The sequence below is a fragment of the Fonsecaea nubica genome (genome assembly GCF_001646965.1).
Source record: "Fonsecaea nubica strain CBS 269.64 chromosome Unknown Scaff17, whole genome shotgun sequence".
Lineage (NCBI taxonomy): Eukaryota > Fungi > Ascomycota > Eurotiomycetes > Chaetothyriales > Herpotrichiellaceae > Fonsecaea > Fonsecaea nubica.
Window position 1 is genome coordinate 58,638 of NW_019173690.1, and position 16,778 is coordinate 75,415.

A 16,778-nucleotide genomic window follows, 5' to 3' on the forward strand; every position below is an offset into this window, starting at 1 on the left:
ACGTCGGAGCTTTTTGCTTTTCTACCTCGTCTCCGAGCAGCATAACAAGCAGGGTCTTCAGTGTCTCCTCTTCCTAAAACTCAAGACAAGTGCCCCAAGATGGTGAACCTCACACAAGTAAGTAATCATTGGCAGAATCGTTGTGGCTGCCTCAAGTAATCTAGACATTTGAATGAATGAACGAATGACAAGTTACTATGTCGTCGACCAGATCCAGCGCGATCTCATCTCCGCGAACCACATCTTGCATTTCACGTCGGTGCTCGACGCCTACGGGCACATTTCGGCGCGGCACCCGCTCGACGCGTCGACGTATCTCATGTCTGCCAACATGGCGCCCGCGCTGGTCAGCAACGCCAGCGACCTCGTGCAGTATCGCGTGAACGACTCGATGGCCGTCGACCCGGACGCGCCCAGGGGCTACATCGAGCGGTACATCCACGGGGAGATGTACAGACGGTTTCCGGACGTTGGGTGCGTGGTCCACAGCCACAGCGAGGACGTGCTGCCGTACGCCATCGCCGGAGTTCCGCTGCGCGCCGTGTACCACATGGCGGGCTTCCTCGGACCCGGGCCCGCCCCACTGTACGACGTCGAGGAGTCCTACAACGCCACCGAGCCGCACGACCTGTTGATCCGCACGCCGAAGCTCGGCCAAGATCTGGCCAGGACGTTTGTCTCCGCCACCAACGTGTCCGCCACCACGCCCGATTACAACGTCGTGCTGATGCGGCGCCACGGCTTCACCACCGCCGCGGCCGACATCCAGACGGCCGTCTTCCAAGCCATCTTCACGCAGTCCAACGCCAAGGCGCAGACGACGGCGACGCTGCTCCGAGGCGCCTTTGCCGGCCTGCCGGGCGACGAGGCCAGAGCGTGGACCGGCGGCGGTTCTGGCGATAGCCACGACGACGATGGTGAGACAAGTGCCTTTGAACCCCTGACCGCCCAGCAAGCGCGGGACTGCGAGGTTTCGATCGGCGCGACCTCGGACCGGCCGTGGGGGCTGTGGTTGAAGGAGGTTGAGAATGATAGCTTGTACGCCAATAACGTGGTGCTGGAGTGATTCATGATGTAGCCTTTGTATATCTCGGTCGTTTAATGGCTTGATCGACCACTGACTCTCTTATCGACCGCTCCTCCCAAATTGAAATAGTCTGGTGTGCTACGGAGGCCTCAGTAAAGCATAGAGTCAGGTGTCTCCCTAGACCACCCAGAATCTACGGCTCTCATGTTGAACTGAGCAGCAGTATGGAGAGAGGTCTTGCATTGTCCTATCTTGCTGTCAAATTTGTTATTTTGTTATTGAATTCTGCCAAAACTCGTCTAGTCACTGCTGCCGTCGACATGGAGGAAAGGAACACCTCCAGGACGCCTTGAAAATCCACTGACATGGCAGCAAATTGAGACCGTACTGACGTGTCAATCCAACCCACCCACGAGGCTACCTAAGGCTGAAAGTCGGTTTAGACCGATAGTGAGGTTGCCGTGTTGTCTAAAGGCAGCCTCGTTGAGCATCTCACATAACATTAGGACGGTCCAGGTAGTCCCTCACGCGTTCCAAGCCTACGATGCTAGCGCGCTGTGCCTTCCCCTGCGGCTCATATTCTCTCCACTTGCATTCTCCAGCCTCCATTTCGACGCTGTTTAGTGGCAAAAGCACAGTCTCAAGCGCATGGGGTTTCGTTCGATCAAATATTGTTCGACCACGTATCGTTGGATCATGTGTCCTTGGATCATGTATCGTTAGATTTTGTATCGTTGGTCTACGCATCCTTAGCTCATATGTCGTTGGATCATGTATCGCTAGATTTTTTATCGTTGGTCTACCCATCGTTAGCTCATATGTCGTTAGATCCTCTATCGTTAGATTTTGTATCGTTATATTATGTATCGTTAGATCATATGTTGGATTATGTATCGTTAGATCATATGTCGTTAGATCATGTGTCGTTAAATCCTGTATCGTTGGATCATGTGTCGTTGGATCATGTGTCGTTGGATCATGTGTCGTTGGATCATGTGTCGTTAAATCCTGTATCGTTGGATCATGTGTCGTTGGATCATGTGTCGTTGGATCATGTGTCGTTGGATCATGTGTCGTTGGATCATGTGTCGTTGGATCATGTGTCGTTGGATCATGTGTCATTCGATCAAGTATATCGACGAAATACTTGGGACATATGATGAACTCGCTCTCATCCCGAGTATTGGATGTGCTGGGCCGGTCTTCGTTCTTTTCAAGCCCAGGCGGGATAATATACCACGTCAGCCTGGACAAAGCGAGACTCAACCTCCACTCATCTTCACTCGAAAATAACAGATCCTCGCAAAAGTCGAGCAAACATGCAACAGTGTCTGCCTTGAGTAGTCCCTGGCTCTTCGGATGGAGGATCTGGAGGAAATCCTCCCCAGAAGGGAGGTTGTCGTTGTATGGCGCATATCCACGGAAGGCCATTTCCGGGACCTCCTGCCACCTCAAGGCACTACTGATGAGCCATGCATAGTAGCGCACTAGTCGTGTCGCTTCATCTCGGTTGAGCGCTTCGTAAGGCCGGGACGGATTGCGTCTGTCCGACTTCGGAAGCCGCAGCGTCGAGGCTTCGCGGTCTCTAAACCATTCCGAGTTGGCCAAGGTGATAAGGAGAAATTCGCTTTCATGAGTGGGTCTGTCAACCTTTTCAAGTAGCCAATCGATCTTCTCGCGGGTATTTAGTCCATACGCACGAAGTGAGCGATAGAGAATCCCGTCCATGTTATAACCACTGCGCGCCATGAGGTACTGCTCACTTGAGCGGGCCCCTGCTTTCCAACGCTGTTCCCGCAGGTAGCTTAGGAAATCTTCCTCATTCTTGAATGGGAGAGATCCCCGCGCCTTCTTCCTGTCGAGGCTGATCTGGATGTGCCGTAAGAGCTGCTCTCCCGCAATGATGATTCCATTGGATACATCGACAAGGCGCTCGTCATCTTCGTCGACTTCCGGGAGTCCTTCCTGCGGCTTGTAGATCAGTTCGTGGTGCATCTTCGACCAGGTATGCATTAGCAGCGACATGAGCTGAATCTCCAGGACCCTATCTTTCAATGCCGATTGGCCATCATCATCTTTCGGCTTCAGCTGAACTCGGTAATGACGAGCAAAGTATCCTAGGAACCTGCTTCTGCGTCCAGAGATGTCGGTGCGTGCAGAAGGTTCTGCGTCAAGACTCGGATAGCGATGTGGTCCAAATTCCGAGTCCGGCCAGTCCTGGACCGCCTTCACTTCTTCAAACCGCTCGGTGATCATCCCTTCGACTTTTGAAAAATCGTTGGGATAGTAAAGTGCAATCCGAATACCGGCGAGATCGTGCATATCCTTCTCGATTTCCTCGACTTTCTCGTACCTCTGGGTGCGCTCAGCCTGCCGTCGGAGGATAGTTCGTCTGGCTGAATTTGGTGTCTTTGCCCCTCCTCCATCCCAGCCCCCTCTCCCCCGGTCGTAGAGCTCATGCTTAATATTGCGCCGACTCAGCTCATCCCCCACGATTGTTTTGGCGAGTCGGGTCAGCTTTCCGTAGGCCAAGTATCCACTCCTCTTGTACTCTTCTAGAAACTGGTTGATCACAGGACCTTCTGTTTGATCGGCCAGCTGCGCTCCTGTCTCTGTTTCGACTGCGCGTGACTCCATATCGAAGATATTGTTGGAGATCTAAGGTGTTTTGTGGGCGAGAGAGCTTATGGACGTAGTCAGACAGCGGGCTTCTAGGCTGACGACGCTCGAAATTTGCGGCAAAAGGGATCAAGAACTCATTTGGGGGGCCGCCTCGACAGATTTATTATATACTATACGAACATGGGCCCCAAACTTGTTTCCACCCTGGCTTCGAATGCCAGCGGAATTTCTTTGTAACGAACCTGTCATCCAGCTTAAGGGGTTCGCCCCAACCTTTGGGCGCATGCCTACGTATTCGCTAATTAGTCCTTTTTGACATCAGAGAAGCATGAAGGCGTGCGTTACCATTGGCGATAACTGTTGTTAGTACCATGGTGTTGAGCCTCTGGGCACCTTGGGCACCTTGGGCACCATTCCAATCTGCGATTATTCAGCCGCCATGTGTCCTATCATGATTGCACGACGCTGGCAACAATATCCCTTTTCGTCGTCCTGCAGAAGCTCCGCCTCCACCAGGCCAGGGGGTGAATGCAAATTTGTGACGCCACCGCGACATACGTACCCATGTTAACATGACAAACCGTATTGCGGCTCTGGGCCTGATTGCCAGCGCCGGCCACGAGTGAGAATCATCAAGCTAAATGGAGACCGCTGCCACGTATCGAGAATTTGTGAGGTTTCGGCAACAGAGCAATCCGTGTGTGGCTGGGCTCTCACAATTTTTAGAGAATCGCGACTTGCAACAAGATTCCTGTCGAATTTACTTATCGGGCTGCGCTTCCGAGGTTTCGACGGGGTCCCAGAGCTTCGATCAAGTGTATCTGGACGAACTCCGCTCCATCCTTGCCACGCCGTTCAGCGCCGGTCCGGGGCGTATCATTCTCATTGAAGATCTTCACCCTTTAATCGTGGAGATACTAGGGACAGCCCTCGACATCGACCCAATATTCTTTGCCGACCACGTCGTGACGAATTACGCCCAAATCGAGAAGTCCCCGGCTCCTCCCTCAGTTGCTCTAGCTCCATCTCAGATTGCATCTCAAGCAGACAGGGTCAACATCCATTTCCAGCAGATTGTTGACCTCGGTGCCGAGGAGGGGTTTCGAAATTCTACGTGGATCTTCAACACTGCGGCAAATGTGCACCGTACCGTCAGGCGCTTACCGCCACTCTCTGGACGCCAGTTGGGCATCGCTCGGAGCTGTTGTTCAGTTTTGCTGAAACCATTTGGTCAGTCTTGGATCGGTAAGTTTTCGAGACTTCCTTCCTCCCCAGAAGCAAATAGAGTCAAGCATCTGACCGAGATTCGTCACAAGCATTGATCCTCGTTGACTCGACAACCTCTAACATCTCGTGCGGCGACACTTCGTGCCATATCCGCAGATTCCCTCTTCATAATGGCACCGAAGACTTTCGGACGCCGATCCTGTTTTCTGCCTTTCAATCTCAGAGACATCAACTTGATCCTCCTTCTGCCTCCATGTCCTTGGTCCAAATACTCCGGGACTGCTTTGTCCAGAGTCTGCCGACTTCCAAGCACGCCAAACCCAGCGTTCTGGATCTGGCATACTACCCGCTGAGAATAGTGGTTGGCGAATGGATGCTATATAGCCAGGTCATGGCTCGGTATCTGGCGCACTACGAATACTCTTTCAAAGACATCGAGTTGGTACTTCGCGGCGAGAGAGACGACATGATTGAACTCCAGAAATGGCGCCACCGCGCCATCCAGTCGCAGTTCAAGATCCAATCCACGAGACAGTTCGTCGCTTGTTGTTTGGCTCAGAGCAAGGCCGAGGAGGAGCGCGGTCCGTGGGATTTGATCTTGAACGACTTGGACCACCTGTCCACCAAAATCGAAGTGTATGGCCAGTCGATGGAGCGTATGGTCTCGGTGGTGACATCAATGTTCCAGCTCATCGACTCCCGTCGGTCGATCGCCGAGGCCGTCAATGTGAGACGGCTGACCATCATCGCCCTTATTTTTGTGCCCCTGTCGTGGGTTGCGAGCTTGTTCAGCATGACTGATGACTTTGCCCCGGGTCAGTCGAGGTTTTGGCTATATTTTGCTGTTGCTGTCCCGCTTTGCGTCGCCATTGGCGCTTTCTCACTACTGGCAGAGTTCTAGTTTATCTCTAACTTTTCGATCCTCTTGGTCTAAGGCTCTTATTCAAGACGACAGGACCTAGATATATATGTCACGGGAAGGCCAGGCCGAGGCCTAATGTTATCGCCCATGCTCGTCAAGCCAGATCTCTGGCGCCCGTCTTGTGGAGGAGTGCATGTCTAACGAGACTATCTCGCGGCCATCCAGTGATATATACGCAGGAATCCTAATCTCGTCACTACACTTAAGCCGAGACTTTCTGACAATTGGCTCGTCCTAAACTCTGGGATACTTTCTTTGACGAGATGACTCACTGGTTTGGGGCATAGTTGTTTAACTTGGGAGGGGGTGTACGCGTGTCTGAGGCTGGTTTCAAACTGCGCTCAATACCTTCTCAGAGGGTTTATATTCTGGTAAACGAGCACATTTTATTAAGGAACCCCGGGTGAAAGGGAGAGAGTAACACGTTCTGATAATGGTCTTCTTCTTCTTCTTGTTGTTGTTGTCGTGCCATGAAACTACGAAACTACTGCCCATGAAACTACGACGAATGTTAATCCCTAGGAGAAAAATAAGAGTGTGAATGATAAAACGATATATATATTTGATTAAGAATAAAACATCCTTCCAATCCCAAATACCCGGTACCCCGTGTAAGACATATATGGCGTACATGGTAGGGTACGGTATGGGGATGGTATAGATGGTATGATGTACTGAATCTCTTTGTGACCGGGTTAATTTCGTAAAACCCATTCATTTCCTTCAACCCCACCCACGCCGTGCACCAAAAAGAGAGAAGTAGGGAAAAAGTAATTGGAAAAATGAAGAACCAAAAAAAACACCCCCTTGTCGCCGCCGCCGCCGCCGTCGTGTAGCGTATGGATGTACATACATATTAGCCCAGATTATCCATCGCGCGCTGCCGTCTGATATCGTCGTCTGTCCGTCTGTCCGTCTGTCCGCCTGTCCGTCCGTGATAAAACCTCGATTCGAATCGACGTCGAAGTCGAGATGTGATATGATATCCCATAACCTATGAGTTCATCCCTGAGGAATCTAGATACCTACCTATGCATAGATAGGTAGGTGCCTAGACAGGTGGGTGAAAAGTTGGGGGAGAAAGGGAGGCAGGGTTCAATGATTTAGTACTGCCAGCCCGCGCCCCAAAGGCTCGCACCCACAGCCTCCTCGGTAGCGTTGCCCGAGAGCGCGTCGGACCGCTTCACGAGGCCTCCGCCACAGCCGACGGCGCAGTACGAGAAACCACAGCAGTTGTTGTCGAGAATACAGATGGATCCGAGGCAGTCGTCGTCAGTGGTACACCCGACGGCCGAGGGGCATTCAACGTTTTCGAGGCAGAGCGAGAGTCCCAAGATGGTGCCGAAGCAGAAGCATGATTCGCTGCCGCCGCAGGTGCCGAAGAGGCCGCATTCGCCTGGGGTGTTGCATGTTGGGGCAGGAGGGGCGGAAGATGTCGTTGTCGTCGTGGTGCTGGGGGTGCTGGTGCCGCTGGTGGTTGTGGTCTCAGACGTGGTGCTGGTTGTCTCGGACGACGTGGTGGAGGTCGCAGACGAAGACGTGGTCGACTGAGGCCCATTCGGTGTGGTAGCCTCCGATGAGGTTGTCGTCGTGTCAGACGAAGTGGTGGTCGTAGTCTCGGGCGTGGTGGTCGTAGTTTCAGACGAAGTGGTGGATGTAATCAGTGTTGATGTTGTCGTAGGAACAGTGGTCGTGGTCGAGCTTGAATCGGAGCTGGACGTAGAGCTGGAGGTCGAGCTCGTGTTCAGGATTGGGCCGGTGTCCGAGCTCGAGCTTGAGCTCGTGCTTGAGGAGCCGCTGGAGCTAGAGGTCGAGCTGGTGGCTTCACCCGTGGTCGTGGTGGTGCTCAAAGTGGAGCTTGTGCTTGATGTCTCGCTGGTGCTCGAGGTTGCGGTCGTGCTTGTAGCAGAGCTGGAAGTCGAGCTTGTGTTCAGGATTGGGCCGGTGTCCGAGCTCGAGCTCGAGCTTGTGCTTGAGGATCCGCTCGTGCTAGAGGTCTCACTAGCAGCAGTAGTCGTGGTCATGGTCGAGCTTGTAGCAGAGCTGGAAGTCGAGCTTGTATTCAAAATCGGGCCAGTGTCTGAGCTCGAGCTCGTGCTTGAGGTCTCGCTGGTAGCAGTAGTCGAGGTCGAGGCTTCGCTGGTTGTGGAGCTTGTGGAGCTCGTGTTCAGAATCGGGCCGGTGTCCTGGCTCGAGGTCGAGGTCTCGCTGGTGGTAGTCGTCGTCGTCTCCGAAGTGAACGAGGTAGTAGTATCAGTGCTGGTGGTAGTTCCAAGGATGGGTCCACCCGTGCTAGAAGAGGTCGAGGTCACTGCGCATGGCGTCGGTGTCTGGATGCACGAGCAGAAGGTCGAGATGGCACTCGCCGGACCAGCCATGATAGCTGACCATAGTCGCGCGTCATAGTCGACGGGTGAAGGCGTCGGCGAAGGCTGGTTGGGATAGCCAGGGTTGTTGGGGTTGTTGGGGTTGTTGGGGTAGTTGGGATAGTTGGGATAGCTAGGTTGGCCCCGATTGCCGCCGTAGGCAGGCGCAGGCTGACCCCGGTTACCGCCATAGACGGGCGCAGGTTGGCCCCGATTACCGCCATAGACGGGCGCAGGCGCAGGCTGACCGCGGTTACCGCCATAAACAGGCGCAGGCTGACCCCGGTTGTTGGAGTAGTAGGCAGGCTGGCCCCGATTGCCCCGGAACGGGAAAGCCCTGCGGCGGTTGGCAGCCTCGATGGTACATGTGGGGGGATAGATGGCCGCACAGTAGTCCTGGGCCGGGGAGTAGTCAGCTAGTTCGGTGTAGACGCTGTTGGAGCAGACATCAGTTGGGACGGCGATGGTCAGAGACACGCAGGAGAGGAAGGACAAGAGAGTGATCAAAAGAGTGGACGGAGAAGATCCCCAAGTCGCCATTGTGAGCTGGCGTGTGTTGTTCGAAAGAAAAGATACAAAAGAGTGTATGTTGGTGAGATGAAGAGAAGAAATGTTCCTACCTGGGCATGGGCTCTGGACATTAATATACCAACAGCATCCTGGGGACTCATAACATTGACGTCGTGGACCCAATACCAACGACTACGATGAAGCTGTTTGTTGTTTGTTTCCATCAATACACATTGTAGATCATCATGATTGTTATGATGGACAGGCTGAGCAGATGAGGTCAAGAATCTACTGGGTGAATCGATATAAGCTTTTAAAGTCAGTGCCAAGGCTAAACTGTTCCGAGTTCGGGATAGTAACGTCTAGTATTGACGATCTAGCGCCTATCCCCCATACCAAGATTAGATAGTGTCAAGACTGTGGAGCATATACCTTCTCTCCATTGGCTGTTTCGCCACCAAATAATCTCCACCACAATCAAAGATCGACAGAACGGGTCAGGGGTCGTCGAAATAGGGAGCCCCCGATCCGGGGCACGGCTTGTACCGTTGGACGAAATCCCCCGGTCTGCTGGTACCTTGAGTTAGACTGATACAACAACACATGCCCTACTCAGATGTCACACCGGATGGTGTATCCGCGCCCAGTCAAAAAGACACCTGGGAGAGTAAAGTCACCCCACATGCAGTAAGTGTTTTGTTCCACCCCTCCCTTCGGCAAAAGTTTGCGAGCTCAGTGGCAATAAATAGTATGCACGAACAAATGAGAAGAGTGTGGCGAGACTGATCCGATCCCGGGTTTCGCCATTAACTAGTCCCTCACTGACCCAGGAGCCTCGTTTCGAGTCGAGGATCGACAACGCTTTCCCTCGCTAAGCCTCTGTCTGTTTGGATTTCGACAAGGCAGAATGAGGCTGAATTTATTCCACCCATTAGTTGTGTTTCCTTGACACACCTAAAACAGCGGCGATCTCTTTAACCATCCCCAACGGGCAGCAATCTTATCCTTTTCAGCTGCTCGTCAAAATAGTCGAGGGCGCACTACGTGGACGCAGATTATGGCTGGTACTTTACATCTTGATAAGATTAATCAATACATAGTACACAGGTGATTTGCGACTGACCCCGCTGGGCCTTTTCGGAGAGATACTGGGTATCAGCCTCGTGTCTTGTTGTTCTGGAAGAGGGCCACGCCTCGAGTTCGGGAAGAGATTGCTCGCGTTTATCTTGGCGCCTTATTTTGACGAAATGCGTCCCCATTTCACTCCAGTGTCCGCGGGAGTACATACAATGGGAACGTACGGAGTGGAAGCATATCTCCCTTTGCCTGGTGGTTGTTGACACCGATCACATGATACCCCCAGGTGCAATTCATGGCCTGACTTTTTCAACAATCCATGACTTGATGTACACAGCGGCGAGTCCTGATTTCTCCAAGTCCATCTGTGTTTGCAACGAAACCACGTCGACGACCGTTACACCCGTCATTCCAGTCTGACAGTCTCAAGAAGTCGATCTGTCAACAACCATGGTGATCTTCGGCACTAACCACGACGGTCGCGGTCTTGCCAACTTGTCGACCTGATGGTGGCGGTCCTATCGATCTGATAGGTTTTCCGGGGCGTTGTGTCATGTTGTTACTGGTAATCTCCCACCGTTCGCGAATAGACTACAGCCATCCTGCTCGACCATCAGGTTGTCGCTCTCGAGCGGGTCTCTCGCGTCTCTGTTTATTGTCCAGGGAATATGCCGGCGTCGTAGCAGAATGAGAAGGACGGGGTCTGAGCCTCATGATTGGTGATGGGTTTGGCTTCTTCAAAGCATAGCCTCAATGGCAGAATGGTTAACGTGGACGTCGTGATGTGATGCGACCTGCTGTCTGTGCCAATCTGGAACAGTAATCACATCCAGCTCGTGGAGATGTAGTTTCCGCAAAAGCCTCAACAGAAATTGCCACCGCTGGCCTCCTTAGTATTGTTCGTATATGCCGGCTTCTTTTTTCCTAACTCGTGGAGAGCGTATGGGGTTTGCGCCATTGGAGGGAGCGGAGTGGTGGTTAGTGGCTCGCTTGCATGAAAGGTGACCACCGGTCTGGTCTTCCGAATGTCGATCCTCGTGACTGCTTAAGATAGTTCCTTAGCCACGCTCGCAAAAAATCCCCGCCGCCATAATGGCTTCGCACGATTGGTGGCCAATTCCAGCGCCAGCTGGGTAGAATCTCAAGCCACGCTTGCCTGCAAACGCCTCAATTTTCCCGTCCTTTCCGAGATTGGCATGTCTCTTGTTGTGGTAGGCCATGGTCGAGAGCCACGACGATCTGGGGCGGATCGCGAATCCGCGCGGCGCCAATGGACATGAACCTGAGGGTGAATTTCCATGAATTGTCGTGGCTGATACATTGCGACTATCTTGCGCTGGACAGCCATTTCCATTAGAGTCTGAGGCAGTTTCCCTTTGAAGGAGGTCGCAAAGGAGGATTATATTCACTCTAGAAAGATAGAGATTAGGTCGAGCGCGGGCGGTTGTGCTTTGCGAGCGTGAGTATGGGCACACAGCGAGGGATCGTTTGTGGTGCTCATGTTCCTTGCTCGGCGGGCGGCATATAATATGAACACGTTTTGGCCAAAACTCGGAAGGTCAACAGGCCAGGCCAATTTGCCAGTCGATGTATGAGATATTGAGACATGCTCATCCTCGCTGCGTTGTACTCACTGAATTCCGCATTCGGAAAGAAAAGCTCTTGACGAAATAGGAAATCCCTCGCCAAGGCTGAGGAGAAATGCCCACGCTGATTGGCTGAGGGCATTTCTGTCCCGATTCGGAAGAGCCTACCAAGTGCTCTTGTGCAGTATCCTTGAATCATTCTTCTGTCTCATCCGCACGATGTACTTGTAGGCGCACATGTTTGTTCTTACTTTAGTGTGTCATGGGCAGAAATTTACGTGATACCTTGTATGCAGGGATGTGTAGAAGATCGTGCTATAGAGTCTCAACCCCCAAAAAAAAGCCGAAAGCGGAACGAGTAAATTCATCACACTCACACTATGTAACTGGCCATGCAAGCGACGCAATCCAGCCATTGAGGCTGATGAGGCTAGCAGTATGAGTACTCTCAGCACATTCAATGCGGCATGGGACATAACCAAAAGTCCCCAGGGGGTTTGCACGTAACATATGGCTGCCGACCGTACTTTTTATACGGGTTTCATCTACTCTACAACCCCGCGGCCATGCGAGCTTCTACACGACTGTCTGGACAAGCCGGTGTCGCTTAGTACTCCAGTAGCTCACATCGTCCTGCCTGCTCAGATGAGCGCGTGAGCTAGCATGGTGTAGTGAGGCATCATAGAGGTAGGTCTACCTCGTATTCGAGGAGGTTCTGAAAATAATTAAATTTGTGGAATTAAATTATTTTTCCCAACTACGAAACTACTACGAAGCACATCTCAAGTTCTTCCCACCAACACCAACACCAGAAAAATCATCCAGAGCGGATGAAATCTCTACTCCTGGGTAAATTGTTCGAATTTGCTGGTGCAGTATTTCCAGATCGCCTGCGAAGAGCCAGGTCATCGAGCCGTGACCGCAACTCTTCCGCGAGCTCCTCGATCCGCTGTTGAAAGCATCAGTACACCACCACCACTTTTCGCTGTCACTTTTCTCGAAAACAGAAGATGACATCGCGCGTGCTTTTGAGCCCTTCCACCGGGCGCTGGCACCTCACATACAATCCAAACACTGGATGCGTCTTACAACCCACGCTTCGGCTTCGGCTTCGGCCTCGGCAGCGGCAGCGGCAGTGGTGGCGATGGCATATCCGTGACTTGTACTAGGTAGGTCCTAGCCAGTGAAACGACTCCTGTTTGACATGCGCACAAAAAACGAGTGCAACCAAACAGTTGACCCTGGCGATTGAGTCGTAAGCATTTCTCAAAAAACAGGGCCGTTTCCTTAAGCCACTCGCAACTACAAATCGATCCAATCCATCAAAGGGGCAAATAGCCTAATATGTCCCTGGGATATTTCCCCCGTTCTCCGTGGGTGGCAGAACAAACTACCGGCTTCGAGACCCCCCAGAAGATCGAAAGGTGCTGACGGCTCATTCGTTCCCTCACAGCCGACCCTTGCCTTGCATACGTTGATGTGGTAAGACCTATGTATTTACCCTGTCTTCTCGTGAATCTCGTCCACATGAGTGACCTCGACACCGAACCCATCGTCCCCGCCCTTCCTGGAGGCGCCGATCTCGGTAATGTCCCCCACCCCGATGGCCTCGGTGGCCTTTTGCTTGATCTCCTCAACGGCGTCGGCGCCGTCAAAGGTCCGGTTGATCTCCTCGAGGGTGGCGCCGCGGGTTTCAATGAAGAAGAAATACACGGTGACGAGCTGGATGATCAACCACCCCTCGAAAAAGAAGTAGAACTTCCAGCTGCCGGCGGCGATGCCGATGGGGATGATGTACTGAGACAGGGCCAGGCAGATGTTGGTGGCGAGGCCCTGCATGAACAGGCCGTTGGCGCGGATCTTGAAGCTCAGGATTTCAAGAGGGTAGCCGATGTTGAGGGAGATCCTGACGAGGCACAGTAAGTCAGTGAAGGTCGAGGAAGAAACTGTCTCAAAAAAAAAGGGCAACCTACCAGGCAAAATTGTAGAAGAAGTTGTGGAAGAAAATCATGGCGATGACACCCTTTCCGAATCCAACTTGCTTCGGATGCTGGAGCTGGGACGCCGTCAAGGCAATCCAGATGGCAAACGTGCAGCACATGCCGCTCGAGGCGATCAGGAAGAGTGGCCGACGGCCGAACCGGTCGACCATGCACGCCCAGAACCAGGCTTCAAACATGTTGACCATCAGGATGAAGCCGTTGAGCATGTTCTGGTAGTTTGGGCTGTCGATTCCGATGTTTTGAAGGATGTTGTGTAGGTAATATGCCGTCAGGCTGGTGCCGGAAAATTGAGAGAAGACGCCGCAGCAGAGGCAGATGAAGACGCGGTAACGGTTGCCACCTGCAGGAGAGAAAAAAGTATCAGAGCAATGCCATGTCTCATTCCCTGGAGCAGTTATTACTCACGGGTTCTGAACAACTCGGACCAGCGACCCTTTTGTTCGCCCTGGCCGATCGAAGCCTTCATCTCAGCATATTCAAAGCGGACTAGAGGATCGTCCCGATCGCCATTGGCATGGTACTTTGCGAGGATGGCGAGGGCCTTTTCGTCCTTGCCCCGAGACATGAGCCAGCGTGGAGACTCTGGCAGCAAGATAACGAGGAGCACTTGGACGAATGAAGGTGCGGATTGGAGCAAGCTGGGAAGTCTCCATGACCAGTTCGACTTGATGTAGAGAGTGCCAAAGGTGATCCCTGGAGACAGGTCAGTATAGCATCTCCGGGAGTGAGCCACATTCAACTCACAGCCTCCAAGAAATGCACCAAAGTAGTATTGAGTGCTGCAAGATGGTTAGCTCATACGAAGTCGTAACTGTTGAGGCGAGACGTACTTGTACAAGGCGCTGATCTTGCCTCGCTCACAGGGGTGGGCAAGTTCGGTGATGAGCAACGGTGAAGCCAGACCAGAGAAGCCAGATCCAAGACCAACTGACAGAGAAAGGAGTTAGTCGAGTTTGACCCGGGCAGAGAGAGTGGTCGTCTCGGGGAAGGCTCCTTACTTAGGAAACGAGCAGCAGTGAACATATGGATATTCACGGAGAAACACTGAAGGATACCGGCGACGACCACGATGAGGCAGCCGACGAAAATCGTCCATTTTCGCCCGCCATAATCGGCACTGTACGGTGCCAGAATCAGACCTATGAACAGTGTCAGTGTCCCCATGGATCGACTGTCCTGGGCAGATGCACTTACTGACCACCCCTCCTACACTCTGTATAGCATTCAGCAGGCCCTGCGTCGAGCCATGAGGATGGTGGAAGTCTGGATGGACATCAACAATCCGCCACGAGGTATGATATTCAAGATCCCGTACAGTTCTCGTAGTAAGTAATGGATTGCACTCCATTCATCAAGGAGCTGGATAGATGTCGTTAGCCCACGTCGCAGCACACAACATCTGTCTCATACCCATCGTATCCATTGGTCGCGGCTGAAAGAAGTGCGATCAACAGGAGGCTGTAGAGCTTCCTCCGGCCAGGATCCCTGTACCATGGGGTGACGTTGGCCATAAGCCTGGACATTTCTTGTTGTGTAGTCGCCATCTTGGGACAGGTATAGATACTTGTGCTCGCGATTCAATGTAACAATACAAGCGAGCAGACACGGTCTGAGAGGAGCAAAACGCGCCGGCGGACAGTGAGAAGCTGACCAGCGATGTCGAATATCCATAGCGATATATATACGCTTCGTCCCTGTATGCCTATGGCCAATAGAACCGCCATCTGCTCGACACCATACCGGTTAAATTGTTGTCGGTGTATTGCCTGTCTGTGCACACATGAAAGGGTGGTCTACCGCTTGACTTCGCAGAAACTATAGCCTGAACAAAAGCCACAATTGATAAGACCCCGCAGTTTGAGAATATCTTGGGGTCCCCGGGTAAAAACACATGGATCTGGAGGCGAACGCCAGCGTCCTTCCGTATTGGGAAATGCTGGGGATGCCCCGCTTTGATACGGCAAATAGAGGTTCCACGGTGGTGGGATTTGCGAGCCGACGGTGGAGGCTTCGAGGCTTGGAATTTGTACCTCGTATACCCATGGCCATACAAATATATAATGTAAGAGGTGCGTCAAGAAGGCCAAGCACGATCTCGTAAACATTGCCGTCAGTGAATACGAGGCGAAAGCCACTGGTAAGAGGAGGTGAGTAAGTTACTTATATATCAGCCACGGAACCTCTTTTTTCCGCGATTGCAAATCTCGTTGACCCAGGACGAGCAGCCAGCAGAGACGATATTATCCGAAGCATCGACATGCTTCATCCCCCGCCAACCGGCCAACCGGCTCATTGAGTTGTGGCGCGCTCTAGAATATCTAAGCATTCTACGCGAGAGGGGGATTCATCCCTGGCCATATACCAGGGTTACATTCTGCATGGCAGTCTAAGATGCGGATGTCCTCCTAGCCAACCATCAATACTTATTGGCTTGCTTTTCATTTATCAATGCTGAGCAAGGGTGTCTTAGCGCGTATCAAGTGCATCACAAATAACTGGAGAGGCTGGAAACGCTGACCCGGACATTTCTACGAGAGTGCAAGCATCAAGTTCACAACAACGTCGCAGTAACACTAGATTGTTGTCGGCCGCAGAGTTGAGGCCTTCGATGATTATTGAGTGTGTCCGGGTTGAGATCGCTTGTCTGCGTGTTCACAGACCCCGGCTGCACTTGTGACTGTGTACCGTGCTTCTGACTGCCTAGAAGCTTCGCAGCAGCAGAAATGGCGTAAGCCTCGGCATAATGGAGGTCGGCATTTGGTTAACCACTGTCACTGGCTGGTATACCAAATTTCGATCGCTCTCGTCTCTTCTTGAACCAGGAATCAGGAAGCCTTTGGCAGCGATGACGACGCGTGTTAGCTGTAAGCGCAGTGCAGGCTGACGGCCTAAGCGTGATGTTGGATGGCTGAAGCTCATGAGACATGCAATGGCAGTCAAGGTGGACCTATTCTCTCCGTGAAGCTGTCCATTACTCCAAACACATCCCATCGGTTAACGATTGTACAGATAACGCGATGTGGTTCCTCTCGATGGGCATTTGAGTGGTGCAGCTGTAGATGGAGGCCCGAAGGCCGGGCAAATCATTGCTGCGGCCTCGATGTGAAGGCCAAGCATCGTTTGGATATGACCTGACCGTCGAAGACTTGGAAGAGTCAAAAAACATTAGGAGATGCGCCAGGATTGACCTCTAGAAGCACATATTAGAGCGGCATCAAATTATTCCTGATTAGGGTTTGGACCTACTCCGTCTCGCATGACTCGACAATCGCAGGGCTCGCCAGGAACCAAGTATTTGTAGGGCGGCAAGTTGTGCGTCATACTTTGATTTTCTGTGCGTCTCTTCCCTCCCCCACCCACTCACCCACCGTACCCAGCGTCCAGGATTGCACTGCGCTCTGGTGAATGTTCGCAAGCATAGGGTAAGGAACTCAAGGG

The 16,778-nt window shown here is 52.5% G+C and overlaps 5 protein-coding genes across 5 annotated transcripts; 2 read left to right on the forward strand and 3 right to left on the reverse strand.

The window, feature by feature from the left end:
- Nucleotides 1–184: 184 nt before the first annotated feature.
- AYO20_03544 (hypothetical protein) lies at nt 185–1,066 on the forward strand (the record flags this gene model as incomplete). The annotated part of the gene is made up of 1 exon (XM_022641846.1): nt 185–1,066. The coding sequence occupies one exon, from the start codon at nt 185–187 to the stop codon at nt 1,064–1,066; it is 882 nt and encodes a 293-aa protein (XP_022502079.1).
- Nucleotides 1,067–2,289: 1,223 nt separating this feature from the next.
- On the reverse strand, nt 2,290–3,664 carry AYO20_03545 (hypothetical protein; the record flags this gene model as incomplete). Its single annotated transcript, XM_022641847.1, has 2 exons — nt 2,290–2,294; nt 2,347–3,664. The coding sequence occupies 2 exons, from the start codon at nt 3,662–3,664 to the stop codon at nt 2,290–2,292; spliced, it is 1,323 nt and encodes a 440-aa protein (XP_022502080.1).
- Nucleotides 3,665–4,290: 626 nt separating this feature from the next.
- Nucleotides 4,291–5,777, forward strand: AYO20_03546 (hypothetical protein; the record flags this gene model as incomplete). Its single annotated transcript, XM_022641848.1, has 2 exons — nt 4,291–4,894; nt 4,966–5,777. The coding sequence occupies 2 exons, from the start codon at nt 4,291–4,293 to the stop codon at nt 5,775–5,777; spliced, it is 1,416 nt and encodes a 471-aa protein (XP_022502081.1).
- A 1,124-nt stretch (nt 5,778–6,901) lies between these two features.
- Nucleotides 6,902–8,704, reverse strand: AYO20_03547 (hypothetical protein; the record flags this gene model as incomplete). The annotated part of the gene is made up of 1 exon (XM_022641849.1): nt 6,902–8,704. One exon carries the CDS (start codon nt 8,702–8,704, stop codon nt 6,902–6,904), a length of 1,803 nt encoding a protein of 600 aa, XP_022502082.1.
- A 3,450-nt stretch (nt 8,705–12,154) lies between these two features.
- On the reverse strand, nt 12,155–14,884 carry AYO20_03548 (hypothetical protein; the record flags this gene model as incomplete). Its single annotated transcript, XM_022641850.1, has 11 exons — nt 12,155–12,286; nt 12,427–12,502; nt 12,839–13,243; nt 13,311–13,680; nt 13,746–14,033; nt 14,085–14,119; nt 14,171–14,267; nt 14,339–14,479; nt 14,535–14,603; nt 14,656–14,699; nt 14,751–14,884. 11 exons carry the CDS (start codon nt 14,882–14,884, stop codon nt 12,155–12,157), a joined length of 1,791 nt encoding a protein of 596 aa, XP_022502083.1.
- Nucleotides 14,885–16,778: the final 1,894 nt, after the last annotated feature.